Raw genomic sequence first — 22,986 nt, forward strand, 5'->3', positions numbered from 1 at the left:
GATAAATTCCTAGGCAAAATGAAATTAAAACTTTAAATGAAGATCCCTATATATATATATCTTATATATATATCTATTTTGCATAGGCCGCCGGCGCGCGCAGAGCCCCGGGACGCGCGTAAGTCCCGGGGCTTCCTGTCGGGGCCGTGGCGGGGTGCATGACGGGATGACGTGGCGTTTAGGGGGCGGGGCGTGGCGTTTCGGGGGCGGCGATGTGGGCGTGGTTTCGGCCCGGGGCGTTCCGGGGGCGTGGCCGCGGCCTCCGGAACAGCCCCCGGGACCGGACCACGAAGCGGGGCAGCTGGCCGACGCGCGCAAAGTTACGCCTGCTGAAAGCAGGGGTAACTTTGCCAACAAAGGTAAGGGGGGGGGGTTTAGATAGGGCCGGGGGGGTGGGTTAGGTAGGGCAAGGGAGGAGAAGGTGGGGGGAGGGCGAAGGAAAGTTCCCTCCGAGGCCGCTCCGAAATTGGAGCGGCCTTGGAGGGAACAGGCAGCGCGCAGGTTGCACAAATGTGCACCCCCTTGCGCGCGCCGACCCTGGATTTTATAAGATACGCGCGGCTACGCGCGTATCTTATAAAATCCAGCGTACTTTTGTTCGCGCCTGCTGCGCGAACAAAAGTACGCGCTCACTCAAGTATTTAAAATCTGCCCCTTAGTGCGCATTTAAGCTCTGGAATTCATTGTTGGAGGATGTGGTAAAGACAGCTAGCATAGCTGGGTTTAAAAAAGTTTAGGATAAATTCCTGGAGAAGAAGTCAATAAACTTCTCCTCCAGAGGAAAGCCACTACTTATCCCTGGGCGTTGGCAGCATGGAATCTATCTACTGTTTGAGATCTTGCCAGGTACTTGTGACCTGGATTGGCCACTATTAGAAACAGGATACTGGGCTTGATGGACCTTCAATCTAACTCAGTAAGGCAATTCTTATTCTATGTAATGTTGAATAAAAGTGGGTAAATTTGAGGTATAACATCGGGATATATTCCGGATATATCGGGAAATAGGAGCAGCCTTTCCAAGGCAGTGGTAGAGGCCAAACAATTATGAAAAATAAAAAAAATCATGGGACAAGCACAGAGATCCTTTAGTTGAAGGGGTGGAAGGGTAAAGATGGCAAGTAAGGTCTGTGATATTGCAACAGGAAGGGGAAATGACAGGTTAGAAAGACCTTGTGATCTTTATTCTCTGTCATATTCTTTGTTTCTATATAATATAGCAGTAGTCTCATAAAAGGGTTGATTGTTTCTTTATTATATAATTCAAATGACAAAACAGTTATTTTTACAATATTTTCATGAAACACACTTTATGTTCACTACGTCTACTTATCATAATGTTTTTTCAGTCGGTCACCCTGGTTTCCCAGGGAATTTGCTGCCACAGAAAAGCAGGAGTTCATGTTCAAATCACAGCTCTAACATTTCTAAGCTATGTTTTTAAATCTTAGGTCAAGATGCTTTAAATTTTAATCTACTATCAGTACTGAGTGTGTGTGAGTTTACAGCAAACTGGGACATTTCCAGACAATGAAAACACAAGAACAAGTATTTGGTGGAATATGCTCTGAGAGGTCAGTGCCGTGACTGGAAATGACTGACAGGGGGAAGGATACATGCAGACAATGGTAAGGGAGCACTTGTGCATTATAGATACAACACAGGAAAGTCACGGAGTACATACAAATATCTGTGCAGTTTAAAAGCTGGACTTGTCAGTCTTTCGAATGGAACTGCACTACAGTTTGGGATGAGTAATTGGAAGCCTCACGGGGGATTTGCTTTTGCTGTCTGCTGTGCAGTTACATGTGGAGCAAGACTGAGGTATGATGTTTGAGACAATTCTCACTTGAAACATTTAACAGATATTTTCGTCATCGATAGTAGTTTATAGTTTGTAAACTTTTATAATTCATGCTTTCGAGGTGGGGGGGGGGGGGTTGGTTTTGTTTTTTTTTCCTGATGTGGGCTGCACATTCAGACACATATTTCAATGGGACTTGAGGCCAGTATCTGGTTGGTGCTGCTGTGCTTCAGCATGTCTTCACAGCTGCTGCAGGAGGACAGAGAGAGGCCCGAGCTCGTTTCCCTAGTGATGCCGCCTTTGGCCTTGCTGATAACCAGGGACAGGGTCTGTGTCTTCACCCGTACGCATACATCTCGGTTTGAGTGGAGACCTTGAGTGCGACTGTCCTCCGTCAGCAGCCAGCACTTAGCAAAGAACCGCAGCACATCCTTTATGGAGCATCTTTTCTCCGGCTGCGGGGACAGTAATTTGTGAAACATTTTCAGGGCGCTGGGTGTAAACCTGTGCCATTGAGAGGGAACTGTGGTCGTTTTATAGCTTTGCCACTGAAGAAATTCATTGTAGAATGAGTCCTGCTGAAGAGCTTTTTCCCAAGGAAAGTTCCCAGTCAGCATACAGAACAGAAGGACTCCGAAGGCCCAGACGTCAATGCTGTAATTCACCAGAAAGCTGCCTTGCTTCGACACCTCACAGAGCTCAGGGGCTGTGTAAGGGATTGTCCCACTCACGCGTTTCTCAACTGAGCCAGCTATTCGTGTCATTCCAAAATCAGAAAGTTTAACTTTCCTGCACTCCTTATCAAATATCAGAATATTTTCGGGCTTGATGTCTCGATGCACCAGTTTCCTGCTATGCAGATGGTCCAGAGCCAGAGCAACCTGGTAGATGCAACGCTTTGTGATATGTTCAGGAAGTCCAACCTGCAAACGAAAGATGGGAAAGAAATGTTAGATAAGATCACGTGTGGGGATTAAATGTTGAGCATCACCCTAAGAAGTAAGCTGAGAGCAGGAAGCCTCATTATTGTGTCCACCTGAGCACAAAATCACATAAGAAATAGGGAAATGGCCAGAGCTTGAAAATAGGCAAACAGTATTCTCTCTATGGTTGATTACTCAGTATTGCTGGCAAAGGGGAATGTCATAGGGCCTAGTTTGTGGATGCAGGGGAGTACCATATACAGTATTTCACAATCACTAATCTTTGGACCGGCACTGGACCCCCAGCAACATTGCTGCTGGTCTGCGAAGTGACAGTGATTGCAGAAGGATGAGGCGGCAAGACCTGCCCTGTAGCTGCACATACTGCACTGCACCCTGCACCACAGCCAGCAGAGACTATTCCCAATCCTATCCAGCACCCCCTACCCTGCCCTGCTGACCTTTTTTTTCCAGTTGAGGCCGGTCCTGAGACCCCGTTTTGGGAGAGGAGCAGCTGCAGGTGAATGTTAATGAGCTGGTATGAGACTGTGTCTACTCCACTCTCAGGTTTGGCCTCCTGTTCAGAAGCCAGGAAGGGGCAAGGCCACCCTGGGACCTAAGAGCAAAGAGGCAGTGACAGTCTCACATCTGCTCATTGACATTCAGCTGCAGTTTCTCCCCCTCCCAGAGGTTAGGCCTTGGGCCTGGCCCCAACTGTAAAAAAAAGTCCAGTGTGGGAATATTCATTGCAGTAGTGTTGCTGGCTGGCAGGAGGAGGGAGAGGAAGGGATTTATCATCTTTTTTTTTTTAAATGACAGTCTGTTGGCTGACTGGGTAGTGAGGAGGGAAAAAGAAGAATTTTTTTTTCTTTATTTTTAAATCACCAACTGGTGATTCTTTGGTAGGGCAACGGAAGTAATTTTTTTCTTTTCTGAGGACAATACTGTTGGTTGGCTGGGAGAGGGGGAAGAAAGAATTTTGTTCTTTTTTTAATCACATTTTTTTTTTCATCTAGCTTTTTCCTGAACTTCTATTGACATGTTTTTAATACCTGTTGTCTTTGAGCCATATCGTATTAAAGATGTGTATTATGATTATATACTGTTTGCATGTTTGCTGTACACTGCCTAGAACTGAAGTTTCTGCTGTAGGCGATAACAGAAAAGCTTGCAAACAAATAAATATTTTATAAACCAGTTTTCTTAAATTGGCTAATTACCTTCTTATAATGGCAGGCAGCAGCTGCAGAGCTGACCCATGAAATTAAAGACTGGGTGGGGAAGGACATATATCTCCTATATCTCCATCCCTCTCTTAAATTTTCTGGGGCAGCCCCTCCCCTTTCCATGATCACTAGCACTGCAACCAGTCGCGTAATTTAAGGAAGGTAACTAGTCAGCCCTTGGCGTGCAAAAGGTTAATTCTGAAAGCATGGCTATTTAAGAAAGCTTATAGTGAAGAATAGATATTATTATTTTAAGTTTCTTCATAATTCTGTTTGTGTTTTATTGTTTTAAGACATTTTATTTTATTATGTTTGTGAGAATTATTCATACCTATGTTTTTATTTGATTTATTATAATCTTATATTTGTTTATGTACATAATATATGTTATCAATGTACATCACTGATGATTTTGTTAATGAAAGTGTGGTTTATCAAATAAATTAATAACTATAATAATAATAAATTGAGAGACACTGGTATAGAATATGGCTTGGGGAAAGCATGGAAGTGCTACAGATGAAGACTAGCCACAGTGTGGCTGCTGGAGGAAGGGGAATGCCACAAAGCATGGCTCAGCACACATGATAATATTGGTGATAAGGGAAAAAAATAGAAAGGGCAAGAAGAAACAACAAAATATAACATTTTAAAAAGGCCAACCTGAAGCTTATGCACAGTTTTCTTTTTAAAGTACAATGCAGGCAGAATTCACTTAATCTATGATGTTCATTCTCACTTCTCCTGCCTTTCGTTCCTGCCCCAAGCGCACACAAGTTCGGCCAATATTTTGGCTTTTACAACGTTCCCTGCAAGTCTTTTCCAGGTATTCACCATCTTTTTGGTGAAAATGTATTTTTTCACATTCCTTTTGAATCTTCGTCCCTTCCTAAGAAGAATAATTTTCAAAGCCATTTTATGGAAATTGCTTCCTTATGGTATTTTATTGCATCCTGCAAGATACTTGAATATTTGTATCATTTCTCCCCCTTCCCTTCTGTCTTCTAGAGAGCATATCTTCAGCTATATATATATCTCTGTATATGACTTATAGTGCAGGCCACAGACACAATTTTGTGATCCTTTTACTGTGTGTATGTGGTCTCCACAACTGAACATAGCATTCAAGGCGCAACAGAGCCAGGTGCTCAATAATATTTTTGAGGCCTTTTGTTTGGTTTAATAACTTGGAGTCCTGAGCAGATCAGCATTGGATGTCTGGGTGACATTAAGTCCTTGCCTAATAGCATGTAGAAGCCCTTACAAACTTACAGGGTCATTCATCAAAATGCATTATGGCATTAACGCAGGCGATAATGCATGCAATAGCACAAAGCGCAGCACGAATGCAAATTTTACAAATTTATTCAAAGGAGTGGGATTGGGGACGGGTTTGGGCAGGATCAATTAAAATGAGGGGCACTATCGCACATGTTTAATGCCGGAAATAACTACACCTTTTTTCCTGGTTAAGCTGTGCGATATGCCTGAAACAGCCGAAAAGCAATTTGCGAAAAATATCACACATTCTATTTTGGGCATTTTTGGCCATGGGGAGAGGGAGTGGAGTGGAGTGGAGGAAGGAGAGAGGGAGCGCGATCGCCTCTGGGGTGGCACACATAGTATTCAACTATTTATACGACAATAGGAGGGCCAGCTAGAGATTTCTTCAATGTTCTCTCGCCCTAGCTTGATGGACTCTCTACCAGGGTACTATCAAGCTAGGGCAAGAGAACACTGAAGTAATCTCATTTTAATCTGACTTTCCTCACTCCAAATCACATCAAATCTTCACTGAGGTCTACTGTGCTGTTCATACATCTTACTCTGCATGTAAAACTGGCCCCAAAATCCTAGACCACCACCAAAACCTCACCTCGAGTTACTAGCTGGCCCTCCTATAGTGGTATAAATAGTTGACTACTATGTGTTCTACCCCAGATGCCCTCACTCTCGCTCTCTCTCTCTCTTTCTCTTTCTCCACTCCTCTCAAAACTTTAACGCACGTCGCAATAAACTACATATGCGAATGGCGCGTAACTGTGAAATTATCATATCCACGCCCCTTTTTCTTATTGCGGGTGTTATCCATGCGAAAAGTATCGCATTTTGATGAATCTAGGGGTTAGTCTAGAAACCCCTAGAGGTTCAAGATCTAATCTCTGTGTTGTGACCGCCTTACGTCTTTTCTTCCCTTTTCCTCCTCCTTGAGCAAGATGGCTGCCTCCGGTGCCGTGTGCCGAGGGCCTCGGCGTCTCCAGCTCAGCATGGGCATCCCAGTCCACCATGCTCCGTCTCGTGGCCTCCTAGGGCGCGCACGTGCACTTTGCCTACGCTCAAATACACGTCATGGCAGTAACCTTAGGGATGTCCCCACCGCACGACGTCAATACCTCCGGGTATTTAAAGCCTCCACTACGCTACCATCATTGAGTTAGCAAGGACTTCGGTTTAGCTACTCTGACCGCTCTAAGCTGCATGCTTAGACGCCTCGCTACCCTCCGGGGATCTCGCTCCTTACGAAGCTCTAGGTACCCATTCCTCGGGGGGTCTCTCGCTTCCAACCACCCTTCAGGGTTTCTACTAACTAGACAACCGCTCCTCGAGGGTCTCTCTCTCTTTATTTATTTCAGGATCTTGGACTATCAGGTACTCGCTCCTCGAGGGCCTACCAGTCTGTGTATCCTGCACCACGGATCTTTGGTCCCACCATCTTCATTCAGGAAGACGTCCGCACTACGCTCCTGTGAATACCTCTACGATCCGGTGCTCCAACTCCACCCATCAGGCTCAGGCCTTGCCCGCACTGCGGGTCCTATCTATCTGGAACATCTGGGTGAGACTTCTACATCTGAGACTGAACGTATTGGCACCTTGCGGACTTCAGTGCCTTGCCTTCTTGCTTCATACCATCTATCTACAGCAGTATAATAAAGCTTTCCACCTACTAGTGTCTGCTATCTTAATTTAGCCTAGCACTGTGGTTCCCCACGGGGCCCCTCCCCATCGGAGGAGTCATCTCCACAGCGACTAAGGGGCCACATGATGCCACAAATACAACACTCTGCAGTTTAATCTGCAGGAAGGGAGTTGAAGAGTGAGCATCACACCAGTCTATGTTACGCTTGCCGCCCACGGCAGCCCCACGGTGTGGCCCTCTCACCTCTCTACACAAGCTTCAGGCTCCAGCTCCACATCGCTGGCGGCGATGGGCTGCCAGTCCCGACCTCAGTCTTCCACCAGCTCCTCTGGCCCTGCTCCGCTTCCCGGGACCTCCAGCCAGGATGCCCCCATCCATCGGGCCTCTCCGCAGTGTTCGCGGAGAGACGCTGCCGACAGCACCGTGCCCCTCCCTAGGTGCACGCACCAGAGAAACCTTTGAAGGGACCACAGCGGGAACCTGGCCACAGACCCGGATGTTGACATCAGTTCCCTCAACATATAAAAGCTCAGGCAGCGCTCCTCCGCTTTGCCTTTGCAACAGGTTGCCTTGGTCTCTTGTTCCGGTTTCCGAGTTCTAGTTGCCTTGCGCTTGTCTTGTTCCTGTGATTCCTGGTTCCTGTTCCTTGTGTTCGTCTCATCTGTCTTCTGGATTGACTACTGATTCTGACCTCCGCTATGCCTGACTTCGCCTGCCTTCTCCAAGCCTGACCTCTGCTACGCCTGACCTCGCCTGCCTTCTCCAAGCCTGACCTCTGCTACGCCTGACCTCGCCTGCCTTCTCTAAGCCTGACCTCTGCTACACCTGACCTCGCCTGTCTTCCCCGTGCCTTGACCATTGCTACGTCTGACCACACCTGCCTCCTCTGTGCCTTGATCATTGCTATGCACGACTTCGCCTCAGACATTTTTTAGTCCAGAGTTCCACGTTGCTTGCTACACCTTCCAAGTGCCACCAGCTTCCATTCAAGCTTGACAGTGATGCCTCTGTCCCTGTCCTCTGGACAGGGACTATTAAGGCTTCGGTCTTACTTTGCTCAGGCACCTTCAGTTCTTCCTTGTCCCTTGGAGCTTGAGTTCCTGTTCCACATCCCGTCCAGGATAGGGCCACGCCACCTGCTGGCTGATGTCTCTGGGCTGAACAATCTCCTACCTGTTCTAAACCTTGAGGCCCGCATAAATCCTGCCAGCCCCGGTACCTAAAGGCTCAACCCGAGGGGAACGTGGGCTGGTATAGGTGAAGCTCCAGTGGCCTCCAGCTTCAGCCCACTCCGCCTGCTGATGGTGGGGACCCGCAGGCCCTCGCCTGTGGGTTGCGTCAACCCCACCTCAGTCCAAGGATCCACCTCCTACGCAACAGTCTACCTCCAGAACTAACATGGAAAATTCCAGCAATTCACCAGCTCCTAGGTTGGGCTTGCCTAATGCCCTTAGGAGGCCAATGCATTATTACCACCTGAATCTTCTCCTTCTGATAGCCCCTTCTGGTATAAGGATCTGAAAACTGTGACTGAATATATTTCCAATACTTTGCACCAAGGATAAATTAGGGCCTTTTGGCTAGACAGCTTTGACTTTTCTGGGATTTCCAAGCAATTGGGTTAAATAGGCAGCTCATGGAAGCAGGGACTAAACTTGCAGTTTTGGACTTTAAGCCAGCACAGCTTCACTCAGAAAAGCATTGCCTTAAGGCAATAACTTGTCTTATCGTTGTCACCAATTTTTCAAATGTGGTCAATAAGTACTCTCCATTCAAGTGAAAAAGGCATTTGAAACTGATATGTTATATGTTACTTTGAGCCTTGGGAAATGTGGCATATAAATCTTAAATTAAATTAACTTAAAGCATAAGAATGAAATGCATTGAGAAGCTTATTTCAAAAGCATTTATGTGCATAAACAGCTTTTTGAAAATTACTCTGGGGGATGTGCATGTAAAAGTACACATGGTAGTAATTTCACATGTACTTTTACACGTACTTGAACAAGGCCTTCTGGGAACTGGAGTTGGGGCAGGAAAGCCATTTACACACATACATCCAATTTTCAAAAGTATGCTCATAAATGTACATTTACACCTGTTTCCAAGCAGGCAAGAATGTATTTGCGTAGGCCGCACAGGGTTCCACGGACATCTGTTCATTTTCAAAATGATCTGATGTGCATAAGTCCGCTTTGAAAATTTGGACTGAGATCCACATGCACTTTCTACATGTAGACTTTAGCTCAATCAGGCTAATGCAATAACATGTGTAAAAAACATGCGTCCAAAGTGGACGCAAGTTTTTTGAACATGCGCACATCCACCTCTCCTGGGTGCTTGATCCAATATGTAAATGAGCTGCTGCGCAAAAAGGGATAATTTGTGCGTCCTTAGAACTCTGCATCAGACACCCAGGAGAAATGGTTGTGTGTCCACAACAGCATGGCCAGAGCTCCTTCCCCACCCCCAGCAGGACTGTTCCCGATTGGTCATTTCACTGACAAGTGACAGTGAATGGACCAATCAGCAGTAAGTGAAGCAGTGAATACATTACTATTAAGTGCCCTGAGTGTATAGGTTATCAAAATGGATGATCTGTTCATGAGCATCCATTTTATCCCGCAGCAGCTAATTTACTGGCACGATACACACACACAATATACACGGCCCTGAGCATTATATTTTGGGTGTATATTGTGCACCCCAAAAATTTTTTTTTATATCAAGACTTTTTTTGGAAAGGTGCTGCTTTCTGTGGTTCTTCATACTTAGTATCATGACAATACTAAGCAGGAGGAACTACAGAAAAGCAGGTTTTTTGTTTTTAAATTGAGCCCTTGACATGCGGGAAGACTTTACATCTGCTCTGGGCAGGCGTAAAATTGCGCCTTGGGCACGCAGGGAGTTTTTGCATCGCGGGGTAGTAGCTAATAGCCTCATCTACCAGGAAGTTACATGTGATGAGCTGTATTAGCTATGCACGAGTTTGGATGCGCATTTTGGGCGGCCTGATTCCCTTATTGCATTGGAGGTTATGGACGTATGTCCAATACACACATCCAGGCACTCATTAACCTGTACGCTAGGCTCAGCACACAATATTGCATCTGCCTGTATGTGGGCTGTTATAAAATGTCCATCTTACTGTGAATTTTCCTATGGCTTGCACATGGTAAATATTTCTCTTCTGTAAATAAAATCAGACCTGTTTCAGAACCATAGCTACTGAAGTTGCCTGGACTCATTACCTAGGGTTGACTCACCAGTAGCAGTCTGAGTGGTTTCCCTGGATCAGTTATCACTCCTTTTTGCTTTTGGAGGTTATCCTTTCATAGAGAGGTCTGATCAGTCTTGAAAAGTAAATATTTTACTCCCTAGCCCACTACAACATCTAATTGATCATTGACTACTACATGGGCATAGCGTCCATAGTGCACAGTGGTGCAAAGGCACCACCAACTTTCAAAAGGATTGTGCCAATCACCAGCAACTAAAACACCATCCCTGTAGCCGTGAAGAAGATGGCGATACAAGGCCGCCACAGAAGTGAAGAACACCAGTGTAAAGGGGGTACCCAAAGCTAAAGTACCCAAAGCTAAAAAAAATAAAACGATTGTGCAGGAAAATGCACGGAGGAGGAGAAAGGTCACGGTACTGTAATGAGCCTGAATGTCGTGAAAAAGAAGAGTGAGTGTTGTGGGAGCAAGAAGCAGGCCAGTGAAGGGGAGTAAGCCAGTGACAGCAACAGACCACATCAGGGGAACAGCAGGAGCAGTGACAGAGAGCATGATGTGAGGAGGAGCTGCTGAGGAAGTCACTAGGCCTCTAGCCTCAGTCCTTGGTAGCCACGCAGGGAGCTGTCACTTGCTCCTGTGTCTCTGCCTCCAGCCTAGCTGTTTCAGGCCCCTTCATCCTCGGGATCCTCCTCAGTTCCCTTAAAGTCTTGGGACTCAGGTAAGGCAAGGGTGCCACAGGAGTCCATCCCTGTGGTGGCAGAAGAAGAGGTTTCAGGATGAGGCCCGGTGCATGCATGCGTGTGTATGAGAATGGAAGCCTTAGTTTAGGTATGTTTGTATGTTTGAGAATGGGAGCCTGAGGTTAGGAGTGCGTGTGTATGAGAATGGAAGCTTAAGTTTGGGTGGGTTTGTGTGTAAGAATGGGAGCCTGAGTGTTTTGCGTGTGTGTTAAGGAATGGGAGCTTGGGTGTTTTGTGTGTGTTAGAGCATTGGTTCTCAACCAGTGTGTCACCAAGTGGTGAGAGGTGTGTCACCATAAATTTGACATAGCAAGCCTATGATTTCTATAACAGCGACATGTGTCTGCTGCTTGAGAAGAGAGCAGAGCGGGGAGCCTGGTAATTGAATTTGCCCATCTCTGCTCCCTGTTGCCGCTTTCCCCCCCTACTAGCAATCACTGCCACCACCAGATCAAACCGAAAATATTGCAGGTATGATGTATTCCCCCACTCCCCTCTCAGGGCTTCTCTGGGTCTCTCTCTGTGCTTGCTTCTAATTTATGCTCTTCTATTTTGTATCGGGTAAGAGGCAAATTTGAACAGCTTGGTGTGCACCAAAGCCAGGAGATACGCGTGACTCATGGGCCAGTGCATGCTGCGCAGATTTTTTAAAACGTAAGTAAGTGTGAAATGTACGGGAGAAAAGGGGAGGGACACGGGCATGGTCTGGGCATTCCCAGATTTTAGCATTAAAACAGCATGTATTTTTGCACACAAGCGCTCTCCGGGGTCCCTATCCATGTATCTTTACTTCTGCTAAGGATGGCATGTAACTGGTATAATAAAAAAGCGAGGCTAGTTAGCAAGAATTGAAGGGTTGGGGCTAAAAGGGAGGCAGGTTAATTAGGGGAGTTAGGAAGTCCTAACCCTTTACCTGGGTAAATTTGGAGTGGTCTGAGAAAACTGATAATTGCGCCAGCATGCTTATGTGGTAGAGCCCATCACATTTAGATCCATTAGGCTTTTTATGCACCCATGCTTTTCCAACTGTTTTGTCATACTGACTGGCTAACAAACCCTGGCCTCTTTCTTCTTTGATGTCTAATAATTCCTCACTGCCAAAAACAGTATTTGGCCTTTGGTGTTCTGTATCCCAAATGCATGATTTTGCATTTTTGGGGGATTAAAACAGTTGGCATACTTTTTACCATTTGACCACGCTTTACAAGTCATCTTTCATTTCATCTATCCCCTCTAGCATGTTTAATCTTTTGCAAATGTTCATATCATCTGTAAATAGTAACATAATATAGTAATTACAGCAGAAAAAGATCACATGATCCATACAGTCTGCCCAGCAAGCTTCGTATGATAATAACAGCCGCTCTGCGCAGGTTACCCTCATGTTTCTTTTAAGGGTAGTAACTGCCACTCCATGCAGTTTACCCCCAAGCCTTATGTTAAGGGTAGTAATATTAAAAATCAAAACCAAGCAACTGTCAAACCCATAACAAATGAGCACTCTTTCCCTTCTAATCGTTCCCTGTGTCGCTTATAAAAATATTGAAAAGGATGAGGCCTAGGCAGAACTGATCCCTGTGTAGCTCCGCTAGGCACTTTTCCTTTACAAATGCGAACCTCATGGACTACCACTCCGAGTCCTGTTTATCAACCAACTTCTCATCTGATTTTCTTCCAGCTCCCTGACTATCTAGTTCTATCTGTAATAGTGTCAAAGTCTTTACTGAAATCCAGATAGGCAACATCTACAGCATAACCTTTGCCTCCTCCATTGCGGCAGCAACCAGAAATCTGACGAAAGCATGCAATATACCATTTTAATCAGCATTCAAAACGGAATTGAACAGCTTAGTAAAAGTTGGTGTGCCCACTGTTAGCTTGCAAAATGGCTTTAAAACAAGCGGGGGTAACAGCTTTTTTTCTGCTTCTTGCTGGAATTTTCAATAATTTTTTGACTTTCTTGAGACTATTTTAGCGGTTGACTGTCACCAAATTCCGTAAAACACTTGTCTGCAGTCTTGCTTCATGTTCTTTGAACCCAGCTTTCGCTTTGACCTAATTTTTCGGCAAGCCACGTTGTCATAATAAAGGTTGCTCCGGCATCACACGCCTCACGAAATGCAATACATTTAATATAGTCAATCTGATGCTGTTTTTCGCTATCATATATTCCAGCCATAAATAATAAATGTAAGTATTTTTAAAGATACTGTTAAATTCCAAATTGAATGGCCTACAAAATGGTGCAAAAATTATATTAGTGGGATAATCCAGTGGGGTGCTAGAGGGGGAGGCAAGGGTTATGCAATACCCTGTACATCAAAGAAATCAATCACATTTGTTGGGCAAAGTGTTCCTCTTGAGAACCCATATTGTATATGACTGTGTAACTCACTAGCTTAAATATATTGCACTATTGTACCCTTCAGCACTATTTCCATTACCTTGCCCACCACTGATGTTAAACTAACAGGTCTGTAGTTTTCCACTTCCTCCTTGTTCACACCCTTTTTCAAGCAATTCTACATCTGCTCTTCTTGTCTCTTGGAACCGCCCAAGTGATAAGTTGAACAAGGTTGTGAAGGGTACAGTCAACACTTCCTTTAGCTCTTTCATTATTTTGGGATATACATCATCAGATTGCATTGACTTGTTTACTTTTAGTTGTGCCAGTACTTTGACTACTGCCTCCTCAGTACAAGTAAACATAATTATGGTTTCAAATTATTTGATAAACAGCATTTGGATGCTTCAGTTTGATTTTAAGAATTGTGAAGATAGAGGGATCAATAGCAGCTGATGGCAACAGACTTAAAGTTCTAAACATCTGTATCCTGGAGGAATGGAGGTAAAGGGAAAATGATAGAGACCTTTAGAGATCCATATTCAAACACAGTCTAGATAGCAAAATTAGAGAGTCATTTATCATTTCGTGTTAGGGTCCTAATGTGCACGATAAGGCCTTAACGCCCGCGATAAATATCGCATCATGAAATACGTATGCAAATTCTAAATTAGTATTCAAGTGGGAGGAGTTTGGGTGGAGTAAATGGAAGCGAGGGTCTGCTAGCTTGACGTGCGATTGAATAATGCACAGTATCACGGGATTTTATGCAGGAAATAATTAAACCTTTTTTTTAATGGTATGGTAAAAAAACATTATTGTGGCCAATATCATGGTTCACGTTATTATCACAGTGATTATCATGCACGATAAAAATAGGAAGGATAACGGATACACCTACCAGGCCTAATAAAAACACCTGTTCTTACCTGTTCTACCTTCTTAAAGTCATAATGTATTTGGCGAGTGTAATTGTTGCAGGATACTGGATGTGTCGGCAGGCGCGCCGCAGATGACAAGCTGCACAACAACAACCCCAAGAACAGGCAAGGCCGGTTCCAAGCCCTCCTAGGGAAGTCCCTGCACCACAGGCAGAGCCATGGGCCCTGCAGGGTCACAGAGCTTCTCTTTCCCCCATGAACATCCTTGCTAAGCATGCTAGAGGACTATGTGGTTTGCAGGCATCACCTCAGCTTTCGGGCTATCTTGGAATTATATGAAGAAATCTGAGGGGATTTGGATCTGGCCACTGAAAGGTCCCACACTGTGCCTGGCCTCACCAAACTGTTGGCCACCCTGCATTTCATGGCAAGCAGCTCCTTCCAAACGACAGTAAGGGTTGTGGGGGAAATGTCCCCAACCACTTTTTCATGTTGTTTGAACCAGGTCATCACAGCAGTCTCTGACCGCATTAATCACTACATTGCATTTCCTTGTGACAGGCAGGGCTTGATGGTCTTGAGAGGCTTTTTTGCCTTCACAAACTTTCCCAATGTTCTGGGAGCTATTGCCTGCACGCTCGTGGTCATCATTCCACTCTGTGAGAGGGAGGGGATGTACCGCAATAGAAAGCTCTTCCACTCCATCAACATGCAAATGGTCTGTGATACTCAAATGCGCATCCTAGACGTGGTGGCCAGATTCCTGGAAGCTGCACACGATTCCTCTTTGAAATTGTTGAGGATGGCCTGTACGGTGACGGCAGGCTCGTAGGTAAGACAGACGCTTCTTTCTATAGTCCATCTCTGGCTATGTTTTTGTGGCAAATGGCAAGGAAAAGGGGAGTGGCCGTGGGGGCAGGAAAGCATCGCTGCCATGACAAGTAGTTTGTACAGTTATGATTGCAGGCCATTGGCCCAGGCCCTGACCTTTTTTGGCCCCTGCTGCAAATGCCTGCAAATCTTGTCACTATAAACAGTGCACCAGCCCTAAAGCTTGGGGTGTGAGCAGGCACTGTACACTTTCAACATGTTCATTTAACAAATGGCCCTGTCTATCCTCCCATTGGGAGGTATTTACATTTAAGTGGTTAATCACAAGCTTGAAGTGTCCATGCTGCAGGCACTGCATGATCACCTGTGGCCGGTTAGTGAGTTGTCATCCAGATTGTTGGCCACAGTTTGTCTAGAGCCTCACACACCTCAACCAGAAGTAGTGGCTTGTGCATGTTGGTGGCACGCCGTGTTTCCTGAGTCAGCCCTCACAAATGGGTTTCTATGGAGGACATACTGCCGAGTAGGGATGTGAATCGTTTTTTGACGATTTAAAATATCGTCCGATATATTTTAAATCGTCAAAAATCGTTAGGGCCACGATACAATAACAATTCCCCCGATTTATCGTCAAAAAAATCGTAAATCGGGGGAAGGGGGAGGGGAAGGGGGAGGGCGCGAAAACCGGCACACTAAAACACCCTAAAACCCACCCCCGACCCTTTAAATTAAATCCCCCACCCTCCCGAACCCCCCCAAAATGCCTTAAATTACCTGGGGGTCCAGCGGGGGTCCGGAACGGCCTCCTGAAATCAAATCGTGTTGTCTTCAGCCGGCGCCATTTTGCGCCGCCATTTTGCTGACTGAGTAGTAATGTAAGAAAGTATTTCTTTACAGAAAGGATGGTGGATGCATGCATGGAACAGCCTCCCTGTGGAGGTGGTGGAGATGAGGACAATATTGGAATTTAAGAGAGCATGGGACAAGCACAGAGGATCTCTGAGGGAGAGGAAGGGACTATAAAGTGAGCAGGAGATGTGGCTGGTCAGATTGGATGGGCGGTATGGTCTTTCTCTGCCGCCATGTTGATGTGGAGCTCTCAGCTTTCTACATGTGATTGGTGAACAACAAGCTATTAATTTTACTTCCGAAGAACCTTTAGTGAGCAAACAGCAGTGATTGTTTAATGTCACTGCCAAAACATTGCTTCTGAAGAGCACATTTGGCAAGTTCTATATACAGCAACAAAATCCCACTCCTGTTTGGATACATTTAAAAAAAATAAACATTACTTCTTTAACATATGTTCTGTTATTCTTTGCTTTTTTTCTGGCTTCCTGTGTTCTTTTTTTTTATATCAGATCTTCTTGCCTGTCTAAATGTAATAGTCAAAAATGACAGGCTTCCCAATAACCCTCCTGCTTCAAGGTCTCCCCTGTCACCCCTTACCTCAGGATAAGTCCTTCAGGAGCAAGAATGATGCAAAATTGTTCCTGCCCTGCTGCGGCCAAAATTCAAAATGGCACTGGCTGAGTGGTGCCTGTGCTTTACCTCGCACATGAGGGGTAAAGGAGAGCTATGGGTCAGCCAGCAGTATGTTACATTTTGGCACCTTAAGAATTTGACTTGCCAAGAGGTAAGCGGGAGAATGGATTGGGGACCTGGGAGACCTAAGTGGTTGGGAAGTGGGTTGAGACTCTGGGGCCACTGTAGTGGGTCCCCCATTTTGGTGCTTTATCCTCAACTGGGAGTGTGTGAGAGAGTAACCCCATTTCCCCTCTCTTTGTATGTGCAGGACCAGGCTAGAAGCCTGGTCCACCTTAATTCCGAAGAGAGAGAATGCTCTATGGGCAAGAAGGCGGGGGCAGGAAAGAGTCCAGAGGGTGGGACCCAGATGGGGCTGGGATAAAAGCGCAGACCTAGCTGTGTGCAGGAGGTCCCTAAGCCTCCAGGAGGAAGGCACCTCCTATAAAGCATGCTGGTTTACAAGAAGAAGCAAGGTAGTCTTCAGCCCTTATGTTGTAAGTGACTATGGTTAAAGTAGGAAGTCTATTGAGAAGTTTGTGCTTGCTTAATAAAGTTTTTATCTGCATCAGAAAGGCAGAGTCACCCCTTACCTCATGATATATATTAGGGATGTGCAAAGCCCGAACCAAGTGGTTCGGGCCTTTGAAATTCGGGGGGACCTGAACGAATGCACATCCCTAATATATATACTATACTAGTTCTGGAGCCTGTATCTTAAAATGGAGGCAGTCCAGAGAAGAGTGACCAAAATGGTGTGGGATTTGTATCGGAAGACTTGTGAGGAGAGGCTGAAGGATCTGAATATGTACACCCCGGAAGAGAGAAAGTGCAGGGGAGATAAGATACAGACCTTCAGATACCTGCAAGGATTTAATGATGCACAAACTTCAAATCTTTTCCTTTGGAAAGGAAACAGTAGAACTAGGGGTCATGAAACAAAACGCCAGAGGGGAGGACTCAGATCCAATGCCAGGAAATATTTCTTCATGGAAAGGATGGTGGATGCCTGGAATGTACTTCTGGAGGAGGTGGTGAGAATGAAAATAGTAAACAAATTCAAGAGAGCATGGGATAATAAACACTGTGGATCCCTAAAGTTAGTGGTTGGAAATGAAGAAAAGGGTGCATATGGATAACCTGCATGGAGTGGCAATTACTACCCTTAATTAGAAGCCATGGTATTACTATCATTAACTGGTAGTAATCCCATGCCGTACCACCCGATTCCTGTCATTTTTTTTACCATTAAATGATTAGTCTTGAATGCTTTTGGTGCATCGCTTCAACAGTAGGGGGGGGGGGGGGGAGGGAATTGGATTCAGACAACAGCCAGTGCTGGACTATGCCCAAGACCAAAAGCAAAGCATGTTCAAGCAGCTTGTCTGATTGTAAATATTACTACCCTGGATACACACTAGATGACCTAATTCCCTTCATGAACGATGGAACCTTGTACCTCAAAGTTCATTAAGCGCTAGCCCGCTTACCTTATTGTATTATATTACTAGTTTTCTGCCATCCTAGGCCTCTCTTTCTAGCTGATTAAGCCTCCAAGTTTCACCTACCTTGTTGAATGTAACTTTGCTGCCTCCGTTCATATGTCTATTTATTTATTTTTTGTTTCAGTTTTTCTACCCTGTTCGATGTAAACCGATCTGATATGGTCATTACCATGAAGGTCGGTATAGAAAAGTGTTAAATAAATAAATAAATACCCTTAACATAAGGCTTGAGGGTAACCAGCACAGAGCGGCAGTTCCTACCCTAAACAGGGACATAGAGGTAACCTGCATGTAGCGATGGTTACCACCTTATGAAACTTGCTGGGCAGACTGGATGGGCCATTTGGTCTTTTTCTGCCATCATACTGTATTATTATGCTACTCCAGAGATGTAGGAGGAAATCCTGAATTGTGTTAAGACCAATTTCATTAGTCTGTTTACCTCAAAAGATGGGCCCGATGTCTCACTGTTGCTCAATTCCTATTAGAAGTGCTAACTTGCTGCAAGTTGATGTTTTAGCTTTATCTTAATTGAATTGGTAGCATAGACGAGTAACAATGGCCTGCAAAGAACAGCGTGAGATTTCAGGATTATAAGTACACATACCCTAGAGGACACAATGATGAGGAGGATATGCTAGACATTCATATACTTCTCAGGGTGTACATACTGCACAACAGAAACATTTTTTTTTCAGTGGGAAGGAAGTTGTAAACTGAGACTCATTCGGAAAGATTCAGAAGTAACCTAAAAGTGATGGAAAACCCTTTGGGTGTAGAGGGAAGGGAGGAGAGAGAAAGAAATAGGAATTTAGGTAAAGGTAATGTAAGTACAGATGATCCTTGGTAGTAGAAAATCTAGGCTAAAGGTAAAGATAAAAGCCAAGGTAGAGGTAATGATCAAGTAAGGTCTTTACCCTGCAGCTTTACATTAGGTAGGGAAAATAGGTGGACTACATGTCAGTCTTTGAGATCAATAAAAAGTTTGCATGCTATTTGCAAAATAACATGCACTATTTTTCTACTGGACTTATATGCAAAAAAGCTTGATAGAAAAATAGAGCACATTGTTTTTCTACAGGAAAGTTTGCAAAATGTTTTACCCTTCACAGAATATATTATAAAAGGTTTTGCAACATCTGTTTGCAAAGCAAATTTCTTGTATGGTTTTACTATGGACTAATAGTTAATTAGCTGTGTTGCATAATTTAGCATTGCAGCAATTCTTAACTAATAGTGAACATATATTAAGAACATAAGAAATTGCCATGCTGGGTCAGACCAAGGGTCCATCAAGCCCAGCATCCTTTTTCCAACAGAGGCCAAACCAGGCCACAAGAATCTGGCAATTACCCAAACACTAAGAAGATCCCATGCTACTGATGCAATTAATAACATATACCAATACAAGGGATGCTTGTGTCCTGGTATTACTTATGTAAGGTGGCTATTGTTCAAGGACAGCCAATTTTATGGGTGTCCTTCTTTTTAGCCCCGTCTATTAATCTTTATTATCCAAAATTCAATGTAGATTTTCTATTTTGTCTTTTTCTTTTTTATCTAAAAAGATCCCCTTATCTCCCCGTTCTATGAGGCGACCTCATAGAACGGGGAGATAAGGGGATCTTTTTAGATAAAAAAGAAAAAGACAAAATAGAAAATCTACATTGAATTTTGGATAATAAAGATTAATAGACGGGGCTAAAAAGAAGGACACCCATAAAATTGGCTGTCCTTGAACAATAGCCACCGTACATAAGTAATACCAGGACACAAGCATCCCTTGTATTGGTATATGTTATAGAATTATTATTGAAGGGAAGAGGTTGGTTGATGAACTGATGCAATTAATAGCAGTGGCTATTCCCTAAGTATAATTGATTAATAGCCATTAATGGACTTCTCCTCCAAGAACTTATCCAAACCTTTTTTGAACCCAGCTACACCAACTGCACTAACCACATCCTCTGGCAACAAATTCCAGAGCTTTATTGTGCGTTGAGTGAAAAAGAATTTTCTCCGATTAGTCTTAACTTCATGGAATGCCCCCTAGTCCTTCTATTATTCGACTACAGAAATACATGCAGAAAAGTTTTGAAAAGTCCGCTTAGCATGCAATATTTTCCCTTCTAGAGTGCAGTCTGTTGCACCCGTCAGTCGCAGACGGCTGCACCCTCTATTGCTCACCTTTTTCCTGCCTGACTCGGTTCCTTTTGGAAAGATGGCTGCCTCCGCTTCTCCACGCTGACCCCTCCGGCGTCCCCGGACCTCCGCTCCGCTCCTTAGGGGTTCTCTCCAACTACAACTGCCAGCATCAGAGTGAGTACTATCCCTCCAGTTCTGTCTCATCTCTCTCTACCTAGATACTCTGCCTAACCCGCACAGCGGACCACTACCGGATCTACTCTCACTGGCCTTTCCATCTAGGCCTGGGTTCTCGGCCTACCCTGCTTCGCAGAGCACTACTGGACTCATCTCTCTCTTGGGACCTGGTGAGACTGTGTAACTGCCTTTTCCACTCTGCAGCTTTCAGACGGAACATTGCCATCGGACATCTCCTTTTCTGGCTGGGATCATTGCCTGCTCCTCAGGTTACCATCTACGTTGCAGTATAATAAAGACTAACTTTCTCTGTGTCCATCTCTGCTTGGAGCTGGCCTATCGTTGCAAGTCCCCGCAGGGCTCCTCCCTGTGGGAGGTGCCATCTCTTGCAGCGACCAAAGGGCCCACACCTCAATGTCCAAAACACAACACAGTCATAAATAACATGCGCCATTTGCTATCTTTGTGCACGAAGCAGACTTTGCAAAATTGAGTTCTTCCCCTTAGTACATTAGCCACCAAATCTACTGTCTTGTTATATATTTTTGTGATATCCCTGCAGAGTTGAGCATTTTCTTTTCTTAATGACTCTTGTGTTGTTTCTTTTGGCTTTGTCTTGGTTCTGCCATATTTCCAGCGTGGGCTATAATTACAATTCAAAAACATTTGCTTTGTTTGCTATTATTTATTTATTTAGATTTCTATTTTTTATTAGAACATTTCTTTATATATTTATTCTTATATTCTGCAATTTCAAATTTTGTTCATTATTTTTATGTAGGTATGCAGCTTAGGTCTATTTGTTTGATGGGTTTTTTTACTGTTTTTTTGTTTTATGTAAGCTATGTGTGTTGTTTTTGTTGCGATCCTGCTCGCGGAGCCCATCCTGCTCGCAGGCCTCTTACCTTCTGCGCTGCCATCCCGACCCGACACTGCCGCTCCCAGTGGTCCGACTCACCGTCACCACCCAAGCTGTTGCCAACTGTCTCCGCAGCCAGCCGACGCCACGCCACTGTCTCTCAGCGGCCTAGGCCGCCTCCGACCCTGTTGCTGCCGCAGACGTCCTTCCCGAGCGGCAGGGAGCCGCTCCTGACGCCGCCCTCTGTGGTAGGAGGGCCGTCGCTGTCTCCTTCCATCTTCGCAGCCTGGTGCCGCCTCTGGGAAACCTTTGTCTTCGCCGCTCTTCTCCGAGCTGCCGCCACCGGAGCTCCACCTCCGCAGCAGGGAGTTCCCCGCTGGGATTCCCTGGGTGGCGGGAAACCGCCACCGGTGTTGCCTCCTTCATCATGCGGCAGAAAGCCGCCTCCGGCTCTGCTTCTCTTCACGGCCTAGTGCCGCCATCAGGGCCTGCTTCCCTGTCTGCGCAGCAGAGGCCGTTGCTGTCCATGGTCCTGCTCCACCTCCTGCTCTCAGGCCTTTAGGCGCCGGCGCGTGCCTCTTCAATCTATTTATAGGTCCAGCGGCGGGAAAAACCTGCGGCCCCACTGGAAGTCATGATCAGCCAACTTCCTGCTTCAGCCCTATAAAGGGGCTCATTTCCAGTTCCTTAGAGCCTTCGGATCGGAGTTCCACAGTTGTCTGTGCTTCATGACCAGTCCAGGTCCTCCGTGGTCTTCATCTGTGTAGATGGCTTTGAGTTCAGTATTCTCTATGTTCCTGGTCCTGATGTTCCTGGTCTTGTTCATCATCAGAGCTCCTTCGGTGGATGTTCTGATGTTCCAGAGGTCCTTCGTCGCCTGTTCCAAGTCCTGATGTTCCAAGTCCTGATGTTCCGATGTTCCAGAGGTCCTTTGTAGCCTTGTTCTGATCGAGTGGTCCAAGTGTTCCAAGTTCCAAGTTCTGAGTCTGCCAGCTCTTCGAGTTCTCCAGATGGCCACCCCGAGGGTAAATCCATATGGATCCGGTTCCTGTTTCCGGTCATTGGAGTCTCGTTTAGTTGGATCCCCTTTTGGTGCTTGTCTCGCTCCCGCATGGTCCATAACCAGCTTTTCCAGGTTGTGTAGGGCAAGCAAGCGGACAGGGTGGTCTGCGACCAGCCCACGGGCTGTGTAGGGAGCCCTGAGGACAGTGCCCTCCTGAGTCCTTTCAAATTCCAAGCCCTCATCTGAGTCCTTCCAAGTTCCAAGTCTTTGTCTTGTTCCTGCCCTCAGCCTCCGTCTGGTCTCACGCACTCGTCATTCCCACGCGGCGGGTCCGAAAGGGCTACCGAGTGGCCGGAGGGCTACTCTAGTGACCAGCATTGCATTGCTGGGTCACACTGGTGCATGTAGGTCCAGCAGAGGGCTGATCCTACCTGGTTCCTGTTCCGACTTTCTTGCCTTAGCTTCCAGTCCTGCTTTGTTCCTGCTCTGCTAGTGCCTGCATGCTCTCACCTCCCATTGTGTGCCTTGGGGGCTCCTCCCTGAGCTGTGCCGTGGTCCAGGGGCTCACGCTCTCCCATGAGCTAGTGATCATGCCTATTTCAGGATCCATTGCCTGCGGTCCGCAACAGGTTCCGAAGGTCGTGGTCGCAACAGTTTTTACTCTTTTATGAATGTAAATTATCGTAATCCACTTTGGACACAATTATTGAATATATACAGAATATGAGATTTTAGATAAATAAATAGATCTAGCTCATGCCTTTTAATTGGCAGCTCAAGGCGAGTTACATTCATGTAAAATAGGTATAGAACATAGCACAAACAATAATTTAAAAAGATTTAAAATTCTAAATTTATTCAAATT

The 22,986-nt window shown here is 45.4% G+C and overlaps 1 protein-coding gene across 1 annotated transcript in view; it reads right to left on the reverse strand.

Moving 5' to 3' along the window:
* Window positions 1-1,376: 1,376 nt before the first annotated feature.
* The window catches only part of LOC115089403 (serine/threonine-protein kinase SBK1-like), an 84,490-nt gene continuing 62,880 nt past the window's right edge, over window positions 1,377-22,986 (reverse strand). Inside the window, exon 4 of the mRNA XM_029597495.1 lies at window positions 1,377-2,727. Coding sequence (XP_029453355.1) covers window positions 1,978-2,727 — 750 coding nt within the window. The 3' untranslated portion in view covers window positions 1,377-1,977. The remainder of the gene's footprint in view (window positions 2,728-22,986) is intronic.

This window comes from Rhinatrema bivittatum, chromosome 4 (genome assembly GCF_901001135.1).
Source record: "Rhinatrema bivittatum chromosome 4, aRhiBiv1.1, whole genome shotgun sequence".
Classification (NCBI taxonomy): domain Eukaryota; kingdom Metazoa; phylum Chordata; class Amphibia; order Gymnophiona; family Rhinatrematidae; genus Rhinatrema; species Rhinatrema bivittatum.